Source organism: Vollenhovia emeryi, unplaced genomic scaffold, assembly GCF_000949405.1.
Source record: "Vollenhovia emeryi isolate VEMERY1.0 unplaced genomic scaffold, V.emery_V1.0 DF939142.1, whole genome shotgun sequence".
Classification (NCBI taxonomy): domain Eukaryota; kingdom Metazoa; phylum Arthropoda; class Insecta; order Hymenoptera; family Formicidae; genus Vollenhovia; species Vollenhovia emeryi.
The window spans coordinates 1,252,393-1,276,757 of NW_011967224.1; the positions used below are offsets into that span (position 1 = coordinate 1,252,393).

The 24,365-nt window shown below is 42.0% G+C and overlaps 4 protein-coding genes across 20 annotated transcripts in view; 1 reads left to right on the top strand and 3 right to left on the bottom strand.

Annotated features, from left to right (window-relative positions):
• Positions 1-11: 11 nt before the first annotated feature.
• On the bottom strand, positions 12-12,134 carry LOC105566816 (meiosis arrest female protein 1 homolog). 14 transcript variants are annotated; one of them, XM_012021131.1, is made up of 26 exons: positions 11,793-12,134; positions 11,149-11,470; positions 10,902-11,045; positions 10,505-10,789; positions 9,821-9,987; positions 9,179-9,277; positions 8,486-8,583; positions 8,171-8,387; positions 7,776-7,938; positions 7,422-7,620; positions 7,247-7,344; positions 7,040-7,171; positions 6,800-6,952; positions 6,318-6,716; positions 5,906-6,081; positions 5,630-5,802; positions 5,335-5,546; positions 5,105-5,255; positions 4,845-5,020; positions 4,390-4,773; positions 4,093-4,296; positions 3,675-3,945; positions 3,224-3,594; positions 3,056-3,148; positions 2,635-2,971; positions 12-2,490 (listed from the first exon to the last, which is right to left on the bottom strand). In XM_012021131.1, the coding sequence occupies exons 2-26, from the start codon at positions 11,452-11,454 to the stop codon at positions 2,438-2,440; spliced, it is 5,061 nt and encodes a 1,686-aa protein (XP_011876521.1). In that variant the 5' UTR covers positions 11,455-11,470; positions 11,793-12,134; the 3' UTR covers positions 12-2,437. The 14 variants fall into 14 exon arrangements, with proteins under 14 accessions (XP_011876521.1, XP_011876519.1, XP_011876525.1 ...); XM_012021129.1 differs by having other exon boundaries at positions 11,149-11,491; positions 11,793-12,133; XM_012021135.1 differs by lacking the exon at positions 11,793-12,134 and adding an exon at positions 11,623-11,786 and having other exon boundaries at positions 7,422-7,575; positions 11,149-11,491.
• Positions 12,135-13,834: 1,700 nt separating this feature from the next.
• LOC105566821 (inhibitor of growth protein 5) lies at positions 13,835-17,123 on the top strand. Of its 2 annotated transcripts, none has more exons than XM_012021155.1 (4): positions 13,835-14,048; positions 14,889-15,338; positions 15,448-15,614; positions 15,792-17,123. In XM_012021155.1, the coding sequence occupies exons 1-4, from the start codon at positions 14,012-14,014 to the stop codon at positions 15,891-15,893; spliced, it is 756 nt and encodes a 251-aa protein (XP_011876545.1). In that variant the 5' UTR covers positions 13,835-14,011; the 3' UTR covers positions 15,894-17,123. The 2 variants fall into 2 exon arrangements, with proteins under 2 accessions (XP_011876545.1, XP_011876544.1); XM_012021154.1 differs by having other exon boundaries at positions 13,836-14,048; positions 15,436-15,614.
• On the bottom strand, positions 16,486-18,764 carry LOC105566820 (beta-1,3-galactosyltransferase 6). The gene is made up of 2 exons (XM_012021153.1): positions 17,982-18,764; positions 16,486-17,805 (listed from the first exon to the last, which is right to left on the bottom strand). The coding sequence occupies exons 1-2, from the start codon at positions 18,707-18,709 to the stop codon at positions 17,520-17,522; spliced, it is 1,014 nt and encodes a 337-aa protein (XP_011876543.1). The 5' UTR covers positions 18,710-18,764; the 3' UTR covers positions 16,486-17,519.
• Positions 18,765-19,685: 921 nt separating this feature from the next.
• The window catches only part of LOC105566819 (serine/threonine-protein kinase OSR1), an 18,660-nt gene continuing 13,980 nt past the window's right edge, over positions 19,686-24,365 (bottom strand). For 2 of the 3 annotated variants that reach the window (XM_012021152.1, XM_012021151.1), the window contains exons 7-11: positions 23,799-24,034; positions 23,458-23,572; positions 23,075-23,340; positions 22,765-22,951; positions 19,686-22,605 (exon numbers count right to left, since the gene is read on the bottom strand). In XM_012021152.1, coding sequence (XP_011876542.1) covers positions 22,528-22,605; positions 22,765-22,951; positions 23,075-23,340; positions 23,458-23,572; positions 23,799-24,034 — 882 coding nt within the window. In that variant the 3' untranslated portion in view covers positions 19,686-22,527. The remainder of the gene's footprint in view (positions 22,606-22,764; positions 22,952-23,074; positions 23,341-23,457; positions 23,573-23,798; positions 24,035-24,365) is intronic. The other variant, XR_001009312.1, reaches the window with a different exon arrangement.

Here is a 24,365-nt window from a genome sequence, read left to right on the forward strand (position 1 = left end):
TCTCCTTTGTGTTGCATGAATTAATCTTTCCTTTTATTCCTTCATTGTACAATATATAAAAAAGATTATACCTATTGTACACGTGTATCAAATTAATTTATGAAATACTCATTTAGACACGATTCCATCGATGATTTATACATTACAATTTCTCTTGTTTGTTATTACGGTAAAATCATCTTACATATACATATATACGAATTCTCATTTACAGTTTTTCCTCCGCTTTGAACATTGTGTTTCAGCAAGATAAATTGTGTTCATCCATCATTTCGAATGCCAGAGCAGATTGGGTGCGCATAAAACTCATTAGGCATTTAGCACGCTGGACCTCGCGTGGTGCATCTTACGCGGCGACGTACCACACGTGAACGTTAAATATTTCTGATTGAACGAATTAAAAGCTACTTGCCATAGGACGCCGTTACGCACACGAAAATTCTTTCACGCAAATATAAAATACAATAGGATTCATAATTATGCATAAATATATAACACGTAACGAAACGATTTCCCCGAATAGGAATAAATTAACAAAATATTTAAAAAAAGGTCACTACACGAATACTACACGATTCCTGCAGCTATTATAATACCTGATGGCTGTAACTGTCATTCAGCGTACCGCAAATTTCTTAGCGACTCAACGCAAGCATTTAATCTATTTCTCTTTCAAATTGATTTCTTTAAAATAGCGTACAAATTGACCAACTAGTATCGCATAAAACTTGGAATCCATTGTAGCTATAATTCTACAGTACAATCTATAATCGATTTCTCTATGCTGCAAATTATTACACGTCCATGTCATATTTACAATGAGCATGAAGCATACAAGATTAAAAGTGAGATCATTCCCTTTTCTGTACATTTCGAAGACTCTTATTATACACCTTATATTATACGCACTTAATATATCAACGAAACGGTATAAAAAAATAATTCTATATCAGGCAGAGTCACAAAACCTCGTATTCACACCATCGCTCTTTATACGAAAAGAAAAAAGGAACGATATCGCGCAATGGCTGCCACAGAGGTATACTCGATGCGAACTTTTGTCTCGTCTCCTCTCGAATAAAATTACATGATACTTATCGCCATTTAGTAATTACCGGACGAATTTGTCTCAACGACTCCCGTTAAAATTTCATCTCTCGTCGCACCATTACGTTATATCCTCCTGATTCTGCCAGTGAGCACTGACCATCGGAACATTCAAGATTTTCCATCGATAAAATTGTTCTCTCTTCTCTTACGTATATCGTGAAAATCGCGTGGCAACATATTACAGCGTTTTACGCTCCAATTTTACATACGTGTCTCCTCACTGTATTCGTAACATTCATTCACATGACACATTCGTAAAAGAATTATACATTGAGCAGTAAAAAAAATATATCAATGGTGAATGGAGAGAAATTCGATAAGACGATTAACAAGATGAATAACTGAAGGTGCATGGTAGACAAGAGAATTTTCGCTTATCTTGTAATTGGCAACAATTATATACGTAATATCTTTCTCGGACATATAGTATGTTATATGAGTGCAAATCACATTGTCTCTGCCAATGTGAACGTAGGCAAATCGAAAGAAGCGTTTCAACAATAATTGATTTACACAAGGAAAGTAGTTAATGTACTCGATGACTGTGGAATCTAGTCTAGTATTCTCCTAGTTTTGTTTAATGAGTATAAAACAAGAAAAGGAACGGGTATCAAAATTATATCTTTCTTTTTTTTCCCCCATGATATGTATCATTAACAAGTTGAAACAATCAAGTAAAAGTTGATTGTAAATTCGATACAAACATAAATAAGACTAAAATAACATCAAATAAATAGACTGTTCATAAAAAGAATTAGATACGATATAAAAAATCTAAATTGTATAGTTCCAAAAAATGTACCGAGCCACGCTTCTTGTTGTGCGATTTACCGAAAAATTAATTATTGCCATCCCAAGCTCCCTTCTTAGTGTAGTATTTACTATCGTCTCGTTCCTTTTTATATCCTATATCACAGTACAGAAAAATGCTACATGTTTTCTAAATCATCAGCACATGTCATTCGGTATAAACGTCGCTCACGCATTTCCTATTACGATCCAGATTATATCAATCACATATCTACTCGATGTATATTTTCATACTTTTTGAAAATAACTTGTGCTATAGTCGCTTCCATCCGATTTGCATATACATTTAATCTATACACAGAACTGTTGTAAATTTCGAGTATAAATAAAGTACGGTACCTACCATTCATGGAACAGTGTATAGGTAATTTAATTCAGTTTAGGAGGCGGTCTATCGAAGTCCGTTCAAGTCCATAGTTTCTTGTTATCCCCATGAAGAAATCGATTAAACACAATCTGATTTTGATCCTGAGTTTATCACTTTTTAACGTCTCCCTTTCTTTGCGTATTTCTCTACTTACGGCTCGATCGGCTGGTTGAACTGGGCCGCCAGACGTCTCTTGCCTTTAACTAGCGAGATAAACATAGTTTTCGTATTTGATGTCTTAAAGCGAATCAATATAATACGTACAATAAAACGGTTCATAAAATATTAATTGACACACGGAAGATGATTTCTCTCTCTCTTTTTTTTTAAGTAATATCGTTACTTACAGAGTTTACTAGAAGTGCTATGATTATCGCTGCTTTCGTCATCGTCGATAATGTTGTCTTCGCTTTCGGAACTTGCAAGATTGAATTGCATCCTCGCGTTGCTGGCAGTCTTCTTCTGATTATCTGCCAATATCTTCTTCTTGGGTGTCAACGACAGAGAAGGAAGCGGCAATTCCGACGGATGTGGTGCAACGACAGGCTTGTGATAGTAAGGAGAGGTGGGCGGATACAAGGGATTGGCAGCAGCGGGCAATAGATTTTTCGTTGGTGACAACAAGTTCGATATATCGTCGTTGGACAGAATCTGATTCCAGCTTGGCAGGGTCAGCGGGGGAACCTGAGAAGGAACGATGGATTAACAAACTCTACGTAGAGGAGAAACATTTTTCTATATGTAAACATACTCGGTGGAGAAACGTACCTGTACATTCGTGGAATGTTCATCTTGCGGATACGTAAACTTTGTCGGGGACCACAGCGATGATTTCCAGTGTTCTTCCTTGCACACGATGTCCTGCGAGAGAAAACGATAAATCAGTCGTGCCAATTGGGCGTGTATCGGGACGAATTTTAACGTCGATTCAAGTACCTCGGGCGGGGAGTCGGGCTTGGGCGGGAAATTACGTTGCATTATCGGTGTGCGCATCAAGCTGCTGAGGAAGCTTTCACCGCCGCTCTTTGGCATCGCCCAGTTGATCGAGCACTCGTCCGAACTCGGCAAGTTCTTCCAATGCTTATCTGTGTGAGTCTCCGGCCACAGATCCTTATCGTTCTTCACTTTCCAAGAGTTAATACTTGTCAATTGATCGATCCACTTCTCGTGATCGTCCATCATGTTCAGAGTACCAGGGATGTTCGCGCGACAGGAGGAATCGCTCTCGAACGAATCGTTGCTGGAATCCGTGTCGTGATAAGACTGCATCGGCTTGTATACTGATGTCAAACGTATACCGGCGGTAGCTTAAAAAGTAAAAAAGAGAAAACAAATTAGTGCGATACCGAGCAACGTGAGGTAGGTTTTACGCCAACGATTTACTTACCGGCTAACTTTTTATTCAAATAGATAATCGGTTCCTTCTTTCTTGTCTCCTTTATCGTTACGGTGCAAGGCAAGGCTTGTAAAAGTGCGGTTACCGTTGGGAAACCATACTGTGCGGGTTTACAAGGTGAGCCTATGATATTTAAGTATGACGCCTCAAACTGCGATAAGTTTAATGTACCACCGTAATTCATCATTACGCGATGAAGGTCACAGGCGAAGCGATGCAATGGTGTCAGCTCGATAAACTGTTCGCCGTTTATCACTGTGAACTGAAAGATATATTTTTAACGTGACACCAATGCATAAAAAGTGCCCTACGTTGTTTAGAATATTTAATCAGCCCGTTCTAATGCCTCGAGGCATTTTAATAGCAGCATAAGCAACGGGTCGCGCCTGCAAATGAAATTTACACATACCCGAACAACGTGTGTTAGATCTTTTTTAAACTCATCTAGATTACATTGCTTCATATAATACTGAGCGTGTTGCTGTACGAATTCTCTGACAAGCATCCTATATTGGGGCTGATCCATCAACACACGCCGGCATTGGAGGGTTGTTTGCTGCAAATGTGACTTGTCTATTGTGATGATAGCCGGTCCTGTAGCCAAATCTATGACCTGCGATACAAGAGAGTCCAAACAGTCAATATTATCAAAGTGTTATATGTACAAGCGATCGCTAGATCGACTGTGCGATGGCTGTCGCGTTACCTGAATGGTGTCGTTGAGCTTTTGCATAAGCTGCAACATCGAACTGCAGCTGTACATCTCGGGACGTAGCGCGTAGCCGAATTGATGCTGGAACATCTGCGCGATGCTCGAAATGCTTAGGCCGCTTCTGGTGCGCATCACCAACTTTGATATGTGCTCGCAGAGGACCTTAAGACCTTCTTTTTCGGTCAAGGATATCTGTCTCTCGCCTCCGTTTACCTCCTCGATCTTGACTACGTCCGGGATCGCTTCGAACAGCTCGATCAACTTGGTGAATCCGTAATCCGACACGCGGCATTGATGGCCGAAGTGATGATGATAGGATGGTACAAACTTGTTGAACAGCATCTTGCATTGCGGCGCGTGTTGCAGTAACTCGACCACCTGTTAAATTACAAAGTTTCGAGATGTACGAAATTTAAACGCAATTAAAACATATCCTTCCAATCGCGCACCTCTTTGGCGAACAGTTTCGTTCGCTCGATCTCTTCGACAGTCTGCTCGCGTTTAGGGATGGCTATCATTTTATCGCCGCCTTCTATAGGAGTCACGACAACCGTGTTCTCGGACACCTCACCGAGAATATCTTCAATATCGCATACACCGTAGTCCACGATATCCCAGGGTTTTGCTGAGAAAGAAGAAATAGAATTAACCGATCACCTTTGAAAAATAAACGCGAATAAGTCAACGTTACGCCAGTTGCATGTTGTACCTATCACTCGAGCGTAAACGCCCGGGAACTCGGAAAGCGTCACTTGTTTGCTCGCTTTCGACTTCAGCACGCGTAGTAGATCCGAGGTGAATCTACGTACTTGAGCACGATGCGATAGCGTAACCACGCGCTTATTGCCCTCTCCCATCACCTGAAAGCACACGCGACAATTCGCAGCTCATTCTGACCGGACATCAACATTCGCGGGACGCGTCGCTCAATTTACGTACTTGAACAGTGGGCGTAAGCGCCTCCAGCAGATCTATCAGTTTAGTGAACCCGTAATCGGCGACTCTGCACTGTCGCCCGAAGTGATGGTGGTACGCTGGTATAAATCGATTGAAGGGTAACTGGCAGTGCGGAGCGGTTTTCAGAAGATCGACCAGTTCGCGGCTGAAAAGGGCTAGCTGATTCGCGAGCGGCGGACTCACGCACTTAGTTTCTGAAAGGAGCACGGCATTACAACTCGTGTAAAAAATTTTTTTTCATTAACTTTGTACTATCGATCAATCCATATGGAATTACCATCGTGATTATTCTCATGATCTTTCCTCCCTATCCACATAATAAACTTTACGCTGCCGGTATCTTGTTTTAATTCGACACACGATAGACACGAGACCAGGTGTTCCAAAGGTACACCACTTTCTATGATTTCCAACTGTTCTTTGAATTCAGCCTCATAACAGTTCGGCAGACTGAAATTATTCAACAGATTGTTACGCGAAATCATAAATTAATACCATAATTCTTTCGTACTGCGTGTACAAAAGATGAATAGTAATAATAAGAAAAACGTACCTGGGCAACGGTAGGATGCCGTTGTGCGACGCTAACAATTGTTGCATACGAGACTCGAGAAGCTTCAAGGCGATCTTTACGTTGGGCAAGGATGCCATTTCTTGTTCCGCCCAGCCTTTGTCGGACAACGGTTTCGAGGTGTGCATAGTGCAATATGGCAACTTGACTTGCCCATCCTGCAAGCATTATTCAACATCTTTTATATCTATAAGGCGAGATATAATCACGGAAGAGAGTAGCTACGTTAACTCAGGATAATTCGCTTTACAGTGTGATCAAAGCTTCTCAACAGTAAGAGGAACTATAGTGTAGCTCGACTGTCACCGGAAAAGCTCAGACTCGGCTGCATTTTCATCATTTTGCGAAGGTTACGAACAACAACAAACGTGTATACACGGAGTACATCGCGCACCTGTATGGTGTTACTAAAGCACGGCGATGGCGTGTTTCTATGATCCGGATTGAGCGAGACCATTCTACCGCTCGGATCTTCGGCGATTATGCACACGTCTCTCATCTTGTAGAGTTCCGACACGCTTATAGAGATCATAAACCGGCTCTCGTACATCTCGCGGAATTTGAACAGCGGCAGTTTATGTCCCGGGACCTCTTGCAAGAGCATTACGATCTGCGCTCGGATAAGTTGCAGATTTGGTCCACCGATGTGGGCGTAAGATATCAAAATGCGCTTGTAGCCGATTTTACGACGGTGTAACTGCGAAATTGCATACTGTGCGTCTGACAGCGAGGGTACTTTGACACTAGCGGCGTAATTACCGTCCGATTGCATAAATACAGAAATATGACAGCTCTAAAATGAAAAAGAAACGTATCTCTACAATAAGTTACTGTACATAAATTGGAAGCCTTCTCAATAAGTGCATGGCCACGTACCGAGATGTGCTCCATGAACACAGATGTAAGAATTCGCTTCATGTCTTTCATATCGATGTTTTGATCTAAATTTGTTACTTGCAATTCGATGGGTATATTAGCGCCACTATTGATGCTAGATCCGACGCGATTGTTTATAGGATTAAAGAATTTCTAGAGAAGAAAAGAATAAGAAACGATAAATTAAGTGGAGAGTATAGATTCACTAGTCAATTAACACGTAACGATATATAAATGTACCTCTACTTCTTCGTTCTCTGCATCACTCAAATGCGACCGCGAGGTTTGATTGTGTTGTCCTGTTCCTTGCAACATATTATTTTCGTAAGGCGATGGTGTTTTATTATTTCGTGTCGAAATCTGCTGTTGATTCTGAAAAAGAAAAACATTAATTTTTTTTTCGTTTCACCGAACACAAAGTTAGACGAAGGATAAAAATACAATTACGTTTACTTGTACCTGCTGGCCATGCCACGAGCTCTTCTCTCTAGTCGGTGCATCGTACAACGGGGACGGGCTGCGCCGTTTGAAAGAATTGGGTTGCACTGTTTTAACAATTTGTAACATTAACCGTCACGCGCATAATCAACATGGCATAATAAAAAAAACTGATTTTAGTTACCATTATAATTAAGTGGAACAGCTAATGAATTGTAGGACTGCCGTCCTCCAAACCATTCGGAAGCATGAAGAAATGTACCGTGTGTACCCCTGATGCGCCGGAGGCCTTCAGGTGTACGAGCAGTTGTGGTAACGGCAACATTATTGTCCCGAACCTGCGGGATGTGAGCTCGTTTACCTAATATCTTCGACTTTTCCGTCTTAAACAAAATGAAATGATCGTTTGATATGTTACACAAATAAACGTTACAATAAACAAGAGGCGAGCTAATCGTAGCACATTACAAACAAGGATGGGAATAAGGAAACACAGATTATATTTAGAAATTTAAATATTCTTCCAAATAAAACCAACTTTGTATTGTTCTTCCCACATGTGGCCATATTGTTGAGGTCCCGGAATTGACCAAATTAAATTGGGCGATTGCACCCTGGTAAGGTCATTGTATGTTCTATTGAAAGCTACGTCGCCGCTATTCGAGTACGACCTCCCCAAAAGAAACGGAGCTTGTATCATCCTGAAACGTAAAATGAACACATTAGAGTTCAATTTTCTTTATGATTTTGCAAATGTATATTTCAATATTGTATCTCAGATAAGATCAAACTGGGCTCACAGCCCGAATCAGCAAGGATAAAAATCGACTCGCGACTCAAGAGCTCTTTCTCGGATTATCCATCATCGAAAAGAGAGGACGTGTATCGCGTGAAATTCGCCGGATAGAAATTTAATAAATTTTACAAACTGACCCCGTCGGCGGGCCATTGATGGGTGCGCAATGGGGATTGAAAGCGGGATAGCCGCCCACTACGGATGACGAGGACTGATAATGCGGAAATTGGAGGGTCCTTGTCCCTAGTACAGAGGCACTCGCAGCATACATTTGCTTGGAGCTACTTTGCTTAGAGTCAGCAACAATTTCTGATTCACTAACTGCTCTACTTCGAGCAGCACTTATGGCACTTCCTGGAAAAGAATTATTAATCACACAATAAGCATGGCAATTCACGTCGGTCTTGCGTCAATTTTGCTAATTTTCGCTACAATTTCAGCAACAAACGTACCTAGATTTTTAGCGATTACACTTCCTTTCTCCTTGCCGAGGTATCTTACAAATATTTTCGACCCGAAAACATATTCTCCTTCCATACGTTTCTGAGCCCTACCGAAAATAAAGAGTGAAGAAAAAACAAAATTACATTGTCATTGTATAGCTCGCTTAACAACCAATTTTACTTGTAAGTGACCTTGCAAGTCATAGGGATGTACAAGCACTTGGACGCACAGATCGAATGCAACAGCAATTAGTCGTTTTTACTTGTAAAGTTTTGTTCTAAATGAGAACGCACGTACAGAGTACTGTGCGAAATAAACGGCTCCCCGATATTAAACGACGCAAAACTTCTCCGACGAAACAGCGGTGATCGCGGTAAATAGCGCGACAGACACTGTGTAACTTACCATGAACAGCGAAACCATCACTCGATATTAAACATTTAAATAAGAAAACAATAAATATTAATAAGATAAATATTACTTTTCGCACAAAAATGATTTTACTGTAATAAATCCTAATACGTGCTAATGAACAGCAAGCGAGCTTATTACACGACGTTCTTTGATACCACTATGCTCGTTACATTGCTGTCTGTTATTTCGAATCGTCCCTATTTATGTTTTCATCCCTGCTACGCCTGTATGTGATACAGGAGACATACAAGCTTGTTTTTCCTCCCTTTTTTTGTATATACACGTACCGATCCAATGGTAGAACGGAGAATGCGAAAGGCTGATTCGCACGAGGCACGGGCGGGTCATTCAAATCAGAGTAACAATATACGGAACAAACGAGCAAGCTAAAGAAACGTGAGCTTCATTAATTTACTAGCTTTTCGTTTATTGCCGCAAGACTCGGAGTCACTCTGTGATTTTCCCTAATTAAAATCTTTCTAATTAACTAAACTCTTTCCCATTGACAAATATAAGATAGAAATAAGAGACACGTGCTATCATAGAATTAATTTAAGACGAAAGAAGCTCAATTGTTCCACATATTCGATGCAACTTCTGTTACAATATACCCGTGCGATATATTGTAATAATATACGGAATAAACGAGCAAGCTGAAGAAACGTGAGTTTCATTAATTTATTAACTTTTCGCTTATTGTCGCAAGACTCGGAGTCATTCTGTGATTTTCCCCAATTAAAATCTTTCTAATTAATAACATTTAATGGTATTAATTGAACTCTTTCCCCATTGACAAATATAAAATGGAAATAAGAGACGCGCGCTTTCATAGAATTAATTAAAGACGAAAGAAGCTCAATTGTTCCACATATTCGATGCAATCTGTTTCAATATACCTGTGCGGTAAGTAAAATTAATAAGATATATACCTTTCTGCAGAACTGTTCGACGTAAAGCGTACAATGGCAGCATTTGACTGGACATCCATCACTCGACCGCCGCAATTTTCGGACAATTGCTTAAGACGACGCTTAATGACATTAACATCCACATCATCGGGAAGGTTACTAATTAGAAGATCAATGGATTCATTATTCTGAAAGTGTTAAATTATATTCGTAGGTAAATCGTGGGCGCACACGTGCAAGGGACAAATTGTGTGTCTAACGTGTATCGTGAAAGTGTTCGTTTGAGTTCGGAAAAAATTGCCGGTAATTTCGTGAAATCGCTACGTTGATAAACGTCATAAAAGTCCTGAAACTTAAGCGGCTCTCGAAAGTGCCGTAAAACTGGCAGATATTTAACACGCCTCTGTACAACGTACAATCGTCGGACAAATCACCGAAGTAAAAGTCTCTCTCTATTATACATACATTAATGGAAATTGAATAGTACGTGAATTGGGAAGTGCTAAGTACGCTACACACAGATAAACACAAGACAAAGTATACTCGGAAAAATGAAGAATAAGAAAAAGTGTACGCTAAATTTTGTTTATTAAATAAATACATGTGAGAAGAGAGTGTGGCGTAATTTTTATATATATATTAGCAGTTTCGAAACGGAAATTCCCTCGTCAATATTATAGTCGTCACATACCGGTCGCTTCATACCTTTGGTGGAGGTCTGGACGGCAATGATTCCGTGAGCTCCATAAAATCATAATGTTCATTGGCGCATAATATTAACGCTTCTGAGGTATTCTTTTTGTGTAGCAGTATCACATAAATCTTCTTTCTATGACGTAGATCACTGAGATCAGCGGCAAAATTAATGTCGCCGGATATTAAGATTATGGCTGCCGGGCTGCCGTGGATGTCAGCGAACCTTCTAATGGTCTGCTTAAGCTTCTCGTCCGCGGCGTTCTTACACGTAGCCGCCACGTGTATTAAATTAACCTGACGGATGCAGAATAAGTGATTTGGTAAGGAGCGCTGTTGTGGAGCAAGCGAGGTCGGGACCGCGCGGCAAATGAAAAATGTCAGCCTCGCGCCGAGCGCCTGTTTTTACCTGAGCGTCATTCAGTTCCTGTATGATTTGGCTATTCTCCTTCTGAACGTCGCACACCACGATAAACTCCGCCTCTCTATAGCCACTAAAAAATTTGTCTCTAATTAGCTGCGTGACCGCTATGGCGGATCTACCTTTAGGAACCTGCGAGCCAAGCGTAGGACAGCGACATATTATTTGCGATGAAGATTAGGGCGGGAGAATCTCGTGGCGCGAAGAAAAAGAAAACAGATTACGTCGAACCAACCTGACAATTCTCAATGTCCCAAAATACGCCAATGGGTGGAAGAGAATTCGACATGCTCGGCACCTTAGATGGACTGTCGTGACAGAGAACGGAGCAGTCATGTCTGCAATGACCGAACGACAGAGAAGTGGATGCCTTGGGGTCGCCGTCGTTTTCCAGTATACTGTCGCACAGCGAACTGTTGGCTGCCGGTAGCAGGTGCTTTTGTTCGGACAACAGTTGTATGAGCTTCTCGTTAAGGCCCTCGATCTCGTCGTTATCTTCCGCACACGACGCACGGTAATGGGGTGGTGTTTCGTCAGCCATGTGTCTCGCAAGTTATCTGATAGGATTACAATGTAGGCTGAAATTAAATAAAGCCAAGCGTGAGAACAAAAGATACGGCAAAAATTGTATACTCGAGTTGAACGTACGTGTACATCGTAACGTCACGTAACTCGCTTATACGAATAACTACGCAGAAGATATATTCACAACATTTAAAACTGCAAAAAGCAGAGGCAAATAGGGCCTCGCTGGCAGCGTGGACAGCATCAGCGCGCCTCGCCGAGCTCTCGTCCGCGTTCAAATCCCCCACGTGTGTACGCGCATCGCGTCCGGCCCCGGAAGAGAGGCAGCAAGGAAGCCCGCCTTTGGCGCGTTACCTGAGCAATTCAGCCATCGTTCCACCGCTTCCTGTGCAGCTTCGGGCAAAAACGCGGCAACCGAAACGGCGAGATACTAAGCGGGTAAAACATTACGGGGGGCGATCACGGATGAGCACATAGTTAGGAAAATTGCCGGCCCGACCCTGTTAGCCGAAATCGAGCAAAACGTGCGTTTTTCTATGTGACTCTCTTCTGTTTTATACCTCCTTCCAATTCTCTCTCTCTCTCTCTCTGTTTGTCTGTCTCCCTCTCCTCCCCTGCGCAGAAAACATGCTTGAAGTTACGTTCGCATCGATCGACGAAAGACTTTTCAGGCGTATTTGCACCGCGCGATAACCGCTACTGTACGCCTTCTTCTTCTCTGGTTATTGGCTCCCGGCTCACAGACACTGAGCCGGGCCACGTCGAACCAATAGATTTAATGGTATTGCTTGGAATTGAACGATGTAATGGCCCGGTAACCGGGCCACGCGCGGGATGATGCAATCCCGCAGGATCAAAAATTTATCTTCCGTCGGAAGACGTGTGAACCGCTCGACGGCCCAGACGGAACTTTGCTACTACATATACGCCCATGGTGTAAAGATACGAGGTGAGGCGATCTGGTGGATGCGCAGTGTCAGCCAATCAGAGGTGGCCCGAACTACCAAATTGACCAATCAGTAATTTGCCCCAACCTTCACTGCAAATCATTGCGGTTGAATGCGTAGAAGAACCAATGAACAATTTAGCGGGGAGCACACACTTTTGCATAAGTGCATAAGCATGTGCATAACGAATTTGATTGGTCTATAAGCAAACGCATAAGGAAATGGACCAATCAAATTCGTTATGCACATGCTTATGCACTTATGCAAAAGTGTGTGCTCCCCGCTTTATACAGAGGCCCAACCAGGCCCAACCATAGACATAGTATACTATGTCTATGGGCCCAACTACCGGGCCTCGCACGGGATGATGCAATCGGATGATGCAACTCCGAGTATCAAAAAATTCCTCTTCGGTTAGAAGACGCGCGAATCGCTCAACGTCCCAAACGGAACGAGCCGAGCATTGAGCAGTGGGGGTATAGGTTCACGTAGAAAACTCTGTTTTGTGCTATTTCGTTTTCTCTCGTTCGCATGCAAACAAGAGAGGCCGAAATAGCACAAAACAGAGTTTGTCCTTTTCTACGTGAACCTCTACCCCCCCCCCCCTGTTCAAATAAAGGCAAACACTCGGTCTAGATACTATGTCACATTGTAAGGTTAGGCTGCATATACTGATGAGCAAAAATAAGGTATATGTATCTAATGAAGTCTCCTGCGCATATTAAACAACGCTAGAAAATATTTCTACTTACTGCGATTACAAAAAGTAATACGCGAATTCATCAACGTTGCATTTAATTTTCAGTTCCACAATGCGTGAACACGTTTTCAGGACCGCGTCGTTTATGGACTACAATTTCGATTGTAAGAACAATTTTGCGTTTTTCTTATTTAGGATTCTAGACCTAATTCTCCTCTAAACTTTTTAAGAATTGGAAAAAGAATTCAGTGAATTGAACCGCGATTAGAATTAAGAGTCTACGGCAGACGCGGCAGTGACTTCTCGATGAAGAGATCATTTTTCTCGAATTACGACCGAAGTAGACTGTTTTTTTTCTTCAAAAAGTCGCTCCTCAGCGCGAAGAAGATGGCGCCGCTGATTTAAAGCGCGATTTTCTCTTCGTTTTGGCCGTAAGATGGAAAATACGAATCTTTATCTCCACGTGTCCTACGATTCGTAATTTTTCTATCACGGCTAAAATAAAGAAGAAATCGCCCTTTAACCGTGATATTTGTAATCAGCATCTTCTTGTCGAAAGAGCCATTTTTGAAGGAAAAATCGTCTATTTTGGCCGTAATTCGATAAAAACGAGTTCATTCCGCGAGAGAGGAAAGATCTGGAAAGATCTTGCCACGAGGTCTGCTCGTCTGCTCCACCGGCAAAGGGGAGGCCCCGGAACCGGAACCGGCAATGTGACGGAGAGAAAAGTCCCGTGCGGTGATCGTTGGCGGCCGCGCGCAACGGCTGTTGGCAATCGTGGCTGTCGCGCCTTATCGGTCCGTTAGCGTAGTCGGTTATCACTGATGGCATTTTTACCTCGGCTGTTGTCGTCGGTCTCGTTAAAAGAGTCAATTTGCGACGAGCAATTTCTATCGTTTATATGAAGATACGACGCAGCTGCGACCATGACGACCGCGTTGTACTTGGAGCACTATCTCGACAGTAAGCAGCGGCGTAGTACGAGCCAGTTTGCTCTCCTTCAAATCCCACCCCCCCGTTCCACTCCTTTTCTTCCACTCGCGCGAAAAAGGGCGCAGGAATGATAAAAGAAAAAGTGGAAGCCCCGACGAGACGCGCGAACGTCGTTCTCGTATTTTTCACTCGTTTCGTCCTAACCGCCTGCCCCTCTCGATTTTTCCGCGCCTCGCGGACTCACTTCGCCGCGGACGTTGCGGGAGTACGTTTATTTTTCAATGGGAGTCTCGAATTGTAAAAATATATTCCTCTCAAGGAGCTGTAGATCAAGGGCGAGCTTCGTTAAATGCCCAACTTATTTTTTGAATTAATGGGAAGGTAAGAGAAAAACGGAGAGAGAGAGAAGAATCTTCATTCATTTTCCAAATCTTTCGTGAGGAATACACCATAGAACTTAGAGTTTACAGAGCTCTAATTTATATGCAATTAAATTCTGTTCAATATTCTCTTCTTCGATTAAACTTTGCATTCGAGATCAGATTTTCTGCCTTTCCTTCGCGGGAAGAAACACTCGGGTTTCGAGTGTTGACACTCGATTGTCCGAATTTACTCGCAAGATTTGGGTGTAAATATTTGAATCTGGGTGTCTACGCGCAAATTTGAGAGTAAATTCGGACAATCGAGTGTGAAGCTTGTTCTCATCCTTTGTCTAAGGCTGAGGTCCACTTCAAAGTGTTGTTCTTCTTCCTTCTCTGTTAAACGGTAAGAGAAGAATGCTTTGAAGTATTCGTAACGTCAAGTGGACCGCAGCCTAAATTGTACACGAGTCTCAACATGGTATTAAAAATTGACACACGCATGTTACAGGCCTTGAGCACTTGCCGATCGAATTGCAGAGAAATTTCACATTGATGCGCGATTTGGACGCGAGGGCGCAGGGCTTGATGAAGGACATTGACAAACTGGCGGACGATTACTTGAGAAACGTGAAGAAGGAATCGTCGGAGAAGAGGAAGGAGCAGCTCGCCCATATACAGGGCCTCTTTAACAAGGCGAAGGAATACGGCGACGACAAGGTCCAGCTAGCTATTCAAACCTACGAATTGGTCGACAAACACATCCGACGACTGGATTCGGATCTGTCGCGATTCGAGGCGGAGATACACGACAAATCGGGGGGCAGCAACAAAGCGCAGGAGGACAGCAATGCCAGCAAGAAGGGCAGGAAGAAGCTCAAGGAGAAAGAGAAGAGGAAGAAGGGCACTGCGGTGAGCAGCGAGGACGAGGCCAAGAATGCGAGAAAGAAGCAGAAGAAGGGTACGTTCGAGTCAAGTTATTGCAATCGCAACTCGCGCTCGTCGGCCCTTCAATATCAAATCTATTGTTTCATCATGAATGCACATATTCATATCAGGTGGCTGTGTAGCTTCAGCGTCATCGACTGGCGCCGTGGGAAGCAGCGCCCAGGTAGACGCGACAGCCCTCGGCCATCCCGCCGACGTTCTGGACATGCCTGTCGACCCCAACGAGCCGACTTATTGTCTTTGTCATCAAGTATCGTACGGAGAAATGATCGGTTGTGATAATCCAGATGTAAGTCATATTTAATAGACTTTTCTTTTTTTAAGAAATACCCTCTATAGGAATTAAATTTCAAACGAAGCTCTGTCGCCTGCTTACATTTTGCAAGACGCATTCTTCAATTTTCGTTATAATTGGAAAATTATCACGGAATCGAAATAATCCCTTAACTTTCCTTTTGCATTTCAGTGCCCTATAGAATGGTTCCACTTCGCCTGCGTAGGTTTAACGACGAAACCTAAAGGAAAGTGGTATTGTCCCAAGTGTACGCAAGATCGCAAAAAGAAGTGAAACCTAGGAACGTGAATATCCGCTGATCGTCGTTCGTTTGTAGAAGAGTACAGAAGTTTTTCATATTGAAAGTAAACCGATTTTTTCTTTTATAAAAAGACTATAGAGAATTTACAAAAGAGTTGTACAAAAAACGGAACTGCATTTCCATTGCATCTAATGCTGGTAACGAGACAGTTTTTTTTTTATTTTTACGTAAGGCATACAAGTGTGATGTGCAAACGCGAATTGTTAAACTACAATTTCTTCAGAACGTTATAACCTGTAGAAATTAGATTTTCACGAGACACGGCAGTGTCTCGCGCCAAGTATAAGCGTCTTGTATACAGAATTGTATCGTGGACTTTTTCAATTCTACAAAGGGCCTCGATAGTGAAATGATTACTCGTGTCCCGCATCTCATTTTAAATGTATCAAATGGTTAATATATGAATTATATTACTATCGACAGATACATAATAATTTTACATGAATGATTTTGTTTTTTTTATAAATAAATTCTTATCAATTTTAGATGTAATGGAAGCACAGTTCGAACGGAAATCCATCACAGACGGAAAAGAAACGTTTTAAGAATCGGCCATCGTCTCGCTATCGCTTCACAGTCTCTTTATATAATATCGAACTAGTAATTTATTGTAATGTTAACTGCGTCGCATAAGAATCACTTTACATTTTTTTGCCATCCTTTTTCACGGCCGTTTCTTGAATATATCTGTGATTTCGCTAATAATCTATAGTTTTAATTAGAGCATTAAAATATTAACGTTATTGTATAATTAGAGCATTAAAATATTAACGTTATTACTGTTTTTGTATGTTATGAATGTACATCGCTTTATATGTGAGCGTACATCGCGCGAGGTAAACTCCTGTTGGAGATGCGAAAAGTGTATTATACAGGATGAACCGTAAACCGCGTGGCTGTCCCAACCTTTACTGTAAGAGCTGGATTACTGGCTGTAAAATTCTGGTTAACTGAACGCTATAGGAGAAATAATTTGTTGACAAAGTATATTTTATGCAATGCTAAATAAATATTGTCAGTTGTTATATGGGCAGCACAAAATGTACTGTGCTAACAACTTAGTTTTCTCCCATAGCGTTTAATTAACCAGAATTGCAGTCAGTGATCCGGCTATTATGGTAAACGATTGGGACAGCCTTTACGGCTCACCCTGTACAAACGAAGTGCAGCAATATGATTAAAAAAAATATATTTAGTTCATCGAAACTTATCTTGTCTACGTCATCCTGTTTGTCTCTATTTACAAAATATATTTACAAGCGTTTCTAATTAGCTACTTAATAGCGCTGTCAAATCATATCGCGAGTAACGAACGAAATCCAGATGTTTTTGTCAAATCTCCAGACTGTAATTCTTCCGAAGAACGTCGCGAACTCGTTATAATCTTTCGCGGCTTCCTTCAATAATACTGCTTAAATCGCCCCTGGAAGTTGCGTCTACGTTTTTACGGCTTTTGATATCGGTGTCTCCTAAGGAGGGTTTAGGTCGGAATATAAATAGAACGCTTACATTACAAATGTACGCGTTAAGCGTGAGAATGTTTTTTGAGCAAGTATCAAAAAACCGGACTAGAACGTGGCGGAAATCTCGCCGTCGCATTAAGGGATCCCGGATTGCCTGTTGCAGCACTGACTAGGCGGTGCGGTCCAATTGTACTGATAGCTCATGCGATTCCTCACTTCCTTGGGACAGAGCGCGCCGGAGGCCTGATAGTACTCGTGCATGCTTCTTATGTTCTGGATCGTTTGCTTGTGCGTGATTATGTACTGATTGGAACAGCCGCGCGACCTGTACTCCGTGTCGAAGCGCACGTCGTGCTTCCTCTCGATGTTGGCCAGCGGCGCCAGCCAAAGCCCCACGGAAATGTCTTCGGAATTGTGCATCCTGGGACATTGGTGTGCATAAGTTTATAAAGAATTAACTGAGCCTGAGATTCTTAGATTGTGTAATCGTTGCGAGAAAGATTTGTAATTTGGGTACTGAAAATCTATCTCGTAATAGAAGAGTTTCTTCTATCGATATACATTAGATACAAACTCGCGATCCGCAGCCGTACTCACTTGAGGATCTCCGAGTTGCCGGCGATGAACTTGACGAGATTGTAGGACAGGACGTATCCGCCGCCCAGGGCGTAAGGGAGATAATAGTCGCACAGGATCCAGTCGGTCTCCTTCCAGGGGCCGCTCCTCTTCACCTGCGCCCGCCCGTTGAAGAAGCCCCAGTAGAGCTCGCGCCTGGTGCCCTTGCTCTGCCACCTGTCGAGCTCCTTCAGGATCTTGTGCACCAGCACGTAGGAGTCGTCGTCGCACTTGAGCAGGTAGTCAAAGTCGTGACGCTCGTGGGCGGCTTTCAGAGCGTGGAGGACCTTCTTGGTCAGCGTGCCGTACGAGTCCTGCAGCCTGGGCAGCAGCAGCAGATCGTCGAACTTGTCCTTCTCCGACTGCAGGGTGTTCCTCTGCTCCGGCAGGATGTCCTGGGTGCCGACGACAAACAGGTATCTCACCGTGGCGCCTTGTACGTGATCGGCCAGCCAGGTCTTCCTGATGGTGTCGCGGCGCTCCAGGTTGTCCGGGCCGCTCAGGACCAGGACGACCAGCCTGTACTTGGGCCTGCCTTCCCGCGGGACCTGCCGGTCCGGCTGGCATCCCCGCGCCGGCAGGTAGCGCACGCAGAGGAGGACGAGGGCCGCCACGAGCAGGCACGCGAGGACGTTCGCCCGGGCGAAGTACTTCCGCCGGCTGATCGACTGCAGCTTGGACATGAGATGGTCGAGCTGCCGGCGCGTCATACGGCTCGATTTGGGGAGCACCGTGGGAGGAAAGCGCGATCAGCGCCGTAACTCGAGCGCCTTCGGGCTCCGAGCGTGAATTACGCGCGCATGGATGTAATTCGGGAGATGTCACAGGAATGTCGAGAGACAAAATCGAGTCCGTCGGCTTCAGTTGGACTCACCTGCCGCACTCGGTCGCCGATCGCGTCCAGCCACCTTCGACGAGACTCGCCGAGAGACGCGAGGTAAGCGGGATCAGCGAAATTACGTCGGCTGTCTCGCCAACGACGCCGCGGTAACTGCGGACTCTTCAATTCTCGAGTCTCGACCCGCGAACAACGTCCGCACGGCAAACGTCAACGATCAGCTGTACTCTGCGATCAGCTGATCGGCGAGGCTCCTAGGCGGCAAGTTAGGTCGGGATTAGGTTAGGGTAGTGACACACGACACGTGCGACGGCAAGCGCGCAAGCTGGACAAGCGATTATATTTGGAGAATACAGCAAATTTCTGAAATATAAAATATATCAATATATTTCTAGATATATCGATATAGTCCATTAAATATATATATGTATATATTAATATCTCTCCTTTCCTTCGTTTCTCTTCGAGCGACTTCCAAGCTTTGTTTCTTCCCTTTTCCGCGCGACGGATTGATTTTGTGCACTCGTAAGACCTGGGCGGTAGCAAGAGCGCGGAGGAGTCACGAATCGTTTTTCGCAACATCGATCTCGAGATCGGAGACAATGGGGTCAATTCTGTATCTTACACCATAGGGAAAATGCTAAAAGTTGAATAGCTTCGTCTCTTGCTAACCGTTCCATTAAAAAGAGGCCAAGCCGCTCACTTCCCCGATAGCACACATGGTTCTATGAATATTTTTCTGGAGCGCAAATATTCTTAACTTCAGAATATTCCAATCGAATATTCTATAAATATATATATATAGATTATTACAATTAGATATCGTATATTCATAACAAAGAAGAACGTTTTTGGAATATAAGAGAAACCACTAATGTGGGTCATTGTTTATTGTGTAATACATTTATCTTGTGCGAAAGGCAGCGAAACCTGTGATCACACCATATATAACCGACACGCTATATTCGATAGATTATTCTATTCACATTCGAAAAAGATTTATAGTAGTGCCAGTCGAATGTTCCACGAACATAACATAAATATATAAGAACGACCTATGGAATACTTCAAATATTCTCGAAGAATATTCTTAAAATGTTCACAGGAGTGTCTTGTGCTATCTGGGTTTTAACATTTTCACTATATTGTCACGATACAGAATTGACCCCGAGAGCTCTCCGCGAAGTTCATGCCCCGTGGAATTCTGTCTGAAGATTCAGCGTTCGAAGAATTCGTTTGTGAAGAACAATTTATTGCTGGTAATCCAGTAACGGAAGTGTTCGCTCGGACATAAGACAAACTCCACTGCCGTGGTTCACGGAGGAATCCCGTTTGTTTTTTTATTGACGTTAAGTACCATTATCCATTCTCGACTGTCGCAGTCCACAGCTTTCTCTCTCTCTCTCACACACAGTCGTTATACTCGCGATGAAATAAAATACAGTGGTTCTTCATTGGCAAAACGACGTTTGATATTGATACAAATAAATTATTGTTTTCCCCCCCTCTTGATACACATCTTTTTTTTATAATCGCTACATACAACACACTCGATTTGGCACGGTTTTTAGTCGTGTTGCGAAGAGTAATCCCGTTTTCCTGGCGCAAAATCCTGAATTGAAGTTGGATTCCATCGTGGACAGACAGATTTCGATATGACCAAATGCATTCTCCGGATAAGGCACGTAGTGAGGTGCGCAAGCTATGTCGAATTGATCGAAACTCACTGCCGGCGAAACGTGGTGCGCGAGAAGGACTACAAGTGCTATCGGGATCTAGTGCCATCGAATACAAACTATCCGTAAAAGTCTACTTAAGCTAGCGTACGATTATCAACGGCTTAAAAGTAATTTATGTTTACTCCTCGCGTGTTAAGCATAAAATGTGTGTCGCCTAATTAAACCACACAGCTGGCTCTTAGTACGGAGTATATGCATACAATCATCACATGTATATCAACAGATTTGTATTTCGATCATTGCTTCACTCGGCAAATCTTGTGTCGCGAATTTAGCATTGCGTGTTCGTGTAATTGCGTATGCGTGTAATTGCTGCAATATGGCAAAGGAAATGTGGAATCGCGTGCGAATTTTACATTTCCTTAAAAATCCTACTCCTTAGGGATAAGTGGCGAAAATAGTACATATTGTATATTGTACTTGAATATCGAAGATTGCGAAATATGTCCTTTACCATATTATAATGCGACTCGCTGCAGTTTGTATAAAAATCGATAAAATACAGAATCACGCCGATTACAGCTCTTGCGGCTCTGATCAATTTTTGATAAATCCTTCGTATTCTCTTTTATGCCTCGATTTCATTTCTGCGACATGTATGTATAGCATACATCACAATTAGAAATTCCTCTCTGTAAGAAAATATAAGGAAATTAAAATCTCTCATCAAAATTTATTAAAAAATTCAATTTTAATAATATTCAAAGTTTCATAAAATTATATAATCATTTTTATTTGTTTAAAAAACGCTTTATATACTATACCGATTTCTTAACACAACGAAGAACATTGCAAAAAAATTGTTTAAAACAATTTCTAAGATACAAGAATGCAAATTGTGAACACTCGATTCGAAATTATATCTCAATTTTCCACTGTTATTTTGCTATGTTTACATTCTCACGTGATTCTGATTTTATCCATTTCATGATGTACTTTACAAAAAGATGATTTAATTTAAAAATTCTCGAGACGTACGAGGTAAAAATTTTTCGATCCACTCCCTCTCTCGCTCGTCTAAAAACTGTGAAAATATTAATTTGCTCTATCGTAAGTCTATTTAATTAAGTACAAAAGAGTTTTATTTCAACATTGTCTATCTTTTTTCCCTAGCGTGAAGCATATTATATATAAATATATAATGTATAGTATATATGTATATATATATGCAATTAATCTGTATATGATACATAAACATGATGACTCTGTGTGTAGCATACTCAATTGGTTTCTTTATATAACTAAGACCTTGCTATTCAAGAGAAACTGCTCATATGTATTTTGAACAAATAAGTTAAACTATCAAGCATTTTCTCTGTCGCTCTCTCTCTCTATCTCTCTCTCTCTCTCGATTCTCTTAGTTCGCTCTTATTTATACGAAATATCGTATATTTCGCGATATATTTTTATCCCTTTTCATATATATTAACCACAAAGAAAAAGAAAGAAAATAACGGTCAAATACTAATATTTACATAACTGACGTAATACGAACGATATAATTCGGTTATGTAAAACTACAGCCATTATTAATTATAGTAAGTGTATGTCTTTAAGCCAGTACATGAATGATGATGTTTTTACGCATCCGCCCTGTTCGATTGTCCCTATGAACATTGACGATGTTATCAGACACACACTTGAGCAATTTGTTACTACCGATGTGTTGTAACAAATGTTTTTTTTTCGAACACCTATGCCCTGCAATCGACTATTAGAATCTGGAAGAAACGAAAGTATCAAAAGCTAAGATCAAAATTTGCTGGCAAACATTCAGCGATCACTGATTTATATGTGTTGTGTGTACTGAATCTATTTTGTTTTTACCATCTAGTTTATTTTGAGAAATAACACCTATAGCCGATTCGTTAGCTTTTGGTACTATCTGGATCTTGGCGAATGTATCAATTAAGAGCATTATCTCGAGAGTTGAGAACGCAATCGAGGTTGTTTAATCAGTGATGGAGATCTGAGCAAATCCTATTAACGCCTTGTCATCTGATACTTCATTCACTGCACAACCAGAATTCTGTAACAGTAAAAGGAGCCAATTATTATAGATTTAATGTAAATGTAATCAAAGTAAATTATAAGAACACATACATATATTGTTTATGTATATTTTGTGCTAAATATTAAAATATATTTATGTTTTATAATCAAATGTAACATAAAAATTAATATTTACCAAGGAAAACGTCACTGTTCGCAATTGTCCTCCACTCTCTATCAACTTTTTCAGATTTGTTTCTATTACCACAACGTCCTTGCCATCGACCAAGCCTGCAGCGACCAGTTCTGCCGCGATTCCTTGCGCGGAATCCACTCCAACCGTAAATTCGAACCTAATGTCATTAAGCTCCCGTCTTTCGTTCCTGAAAAAAAAATGATAAGATTATCTCTTATTTTCTTTGAAAGATAAATCGGGTAATTAGGTAATAATCTATAAAAATCGAAAGAATTCTCATTCAGATTCGATAATGAATGATTTCACGTACCGTAATCTAAGCACCAAGTTTATAGGAACATTTTGTCCGGTAGCTGGTATCGCGATTTGACTCGGTGCTACCTTGATTTGACCGTAGTACTCATCGGGCTCGCCGGCTTCTTCATCGCTGCTTGCCTTTTCGATCGTGTTGACCGGTAACGTTTCTTTGCCTTCGTCGCTGCTCGAGTCACCGTTGTTCTCTTCTTCTGACCAGACCCATTCGCCGGTCACCGTTCGGTGCAAACGGCCCGACGTGCCAGGTTGCCTTTTTGACGCCTGTAAAAGCAAGAAGTTTCTCTCAATGTTCCTTAAAATATCAATTTTCTCAACTCTCGTAGAATCTCAATAAAAAATAATTACAGACATGCATCACATTGCATACAGTATAAATACCTTTTGTACACGTGTTTCTAAACTGGGTCCAATCGCCACTAACGTCTGCTGCAGATATTTCTTATCTTTGGCTTTCTTGAAAAAGGGATGTTTCAGCAACTCGGTGGCTGTTGGTCTGAAATAATTATTTATAATATATTTATTTCATAATCTTATATATGTACATATTCTGAATTTTTCTACTGAAAAATCCATACGATAAATCATACGGTGATACCGGAGACCTTCAAGCTAGTTGAACTACGTCTAGCATGTTATCTATTTACGCCAACTATTCTAACTGCTTCGGCAAACGTTTAGTGGAAGTAACAATGTAAGCAAAATAGCGCGACCCGGCCTACCTCTTGGTGGGGTCTTTTTGTAAACAGTCGACGATCATTTTTCGGAATGTCTTCCCGTACGCTTTATATTGGTCCTTGTCGTCCGCGGCGGTATCGAGAGTCGGTGGATCGTTCTGCAGCGTCAGCATCAAGACCTTCATCGGGGGATATTTGTGGTACGGCGCCGTGCCGCTGGCCATCTCGATCGCCGTGATGCCAAGTGACCATATGTCGGCCTTAAAATCGTAGCCATGGTCCTGCACAAACAGATTACGCATATCATAATTGATTTTAGAGCGGATGGCACGCGGCGGAAAGATTGCCAATATCTCGTGAAATCGTGCTTGCAGAAATCGCATGCTTGCCAGAATCGTCGAGACGTGATCTATAACCGCAGTCTCATACGCAGGACGGCCCGCAAAATTATCGGGAAATACGTTTCTGATAGAATTCTGTCGGCGTGCACGATACCGATTTCTCCTGACACAGCAGTTCTCAAACTTTATTCTGCGAGTCATCGTTGCTTAAAGCTCTCGAAAAGTCGTTTTTATCAATCAACGTGTATCCGTACATTTGATAAAGCTTAAA

Coding starts and splice junctions, on each gene's coding strand:
- LOC105566816 (XM_012021131.1), bottom strand. CDS start 11,454: ATGGCTGACGAAACACCACCCCATTACCGTGCGTCGTGTGCGGAAGAT. Junction 8,388..8,485: donor TGTAATCGCTAAAAATCTAG/GTACGTTTGTTG, acceptor ATTCTTTTCCAG/GAAGTGCCATAAGTGCTGCT. Junction 5,021..5,104: donor CGTTTACGCTCGAGTGATAG/GTACAACATGCA, acceptor CTTCTTTCTCAG/CAAAACCCTGGGATATCGTG.
- LOC105566821 (XM_012021154.1), top strand. CDS start 14,012: ATGACGACCGCGTTGTACTTGGAGCACTATCTCGACA. Junction 15,339..15,435: donor GAGAAAGAAGCAGAAGAAGG/GTACGTTCGAGT, acceptor TATTCATATCAG/GTGGCTGTGTAGCTTCAGCG. Junction 15,615..15,791: donor TCGGTTGTGATAATCCAGAT/GTAAGTCATATT, acceptor TTTGCATTTCAG/TGCCCTATAGAATGGTTCCA.
- LOC105566820 (XM_012021153.1), bottom strand. CDS start 18,709: ATGACGCGCCGGCAGCTCGACCATCTCATGTCCAAGCTGCAGTCGATC. Junction 17,806..17,981: donor GGCAACTCGGAGATCCTCAA/GTGAGTACGGCT, acceptor CCAATGTCCCAG/GATGCACAATTCCGAAGACA.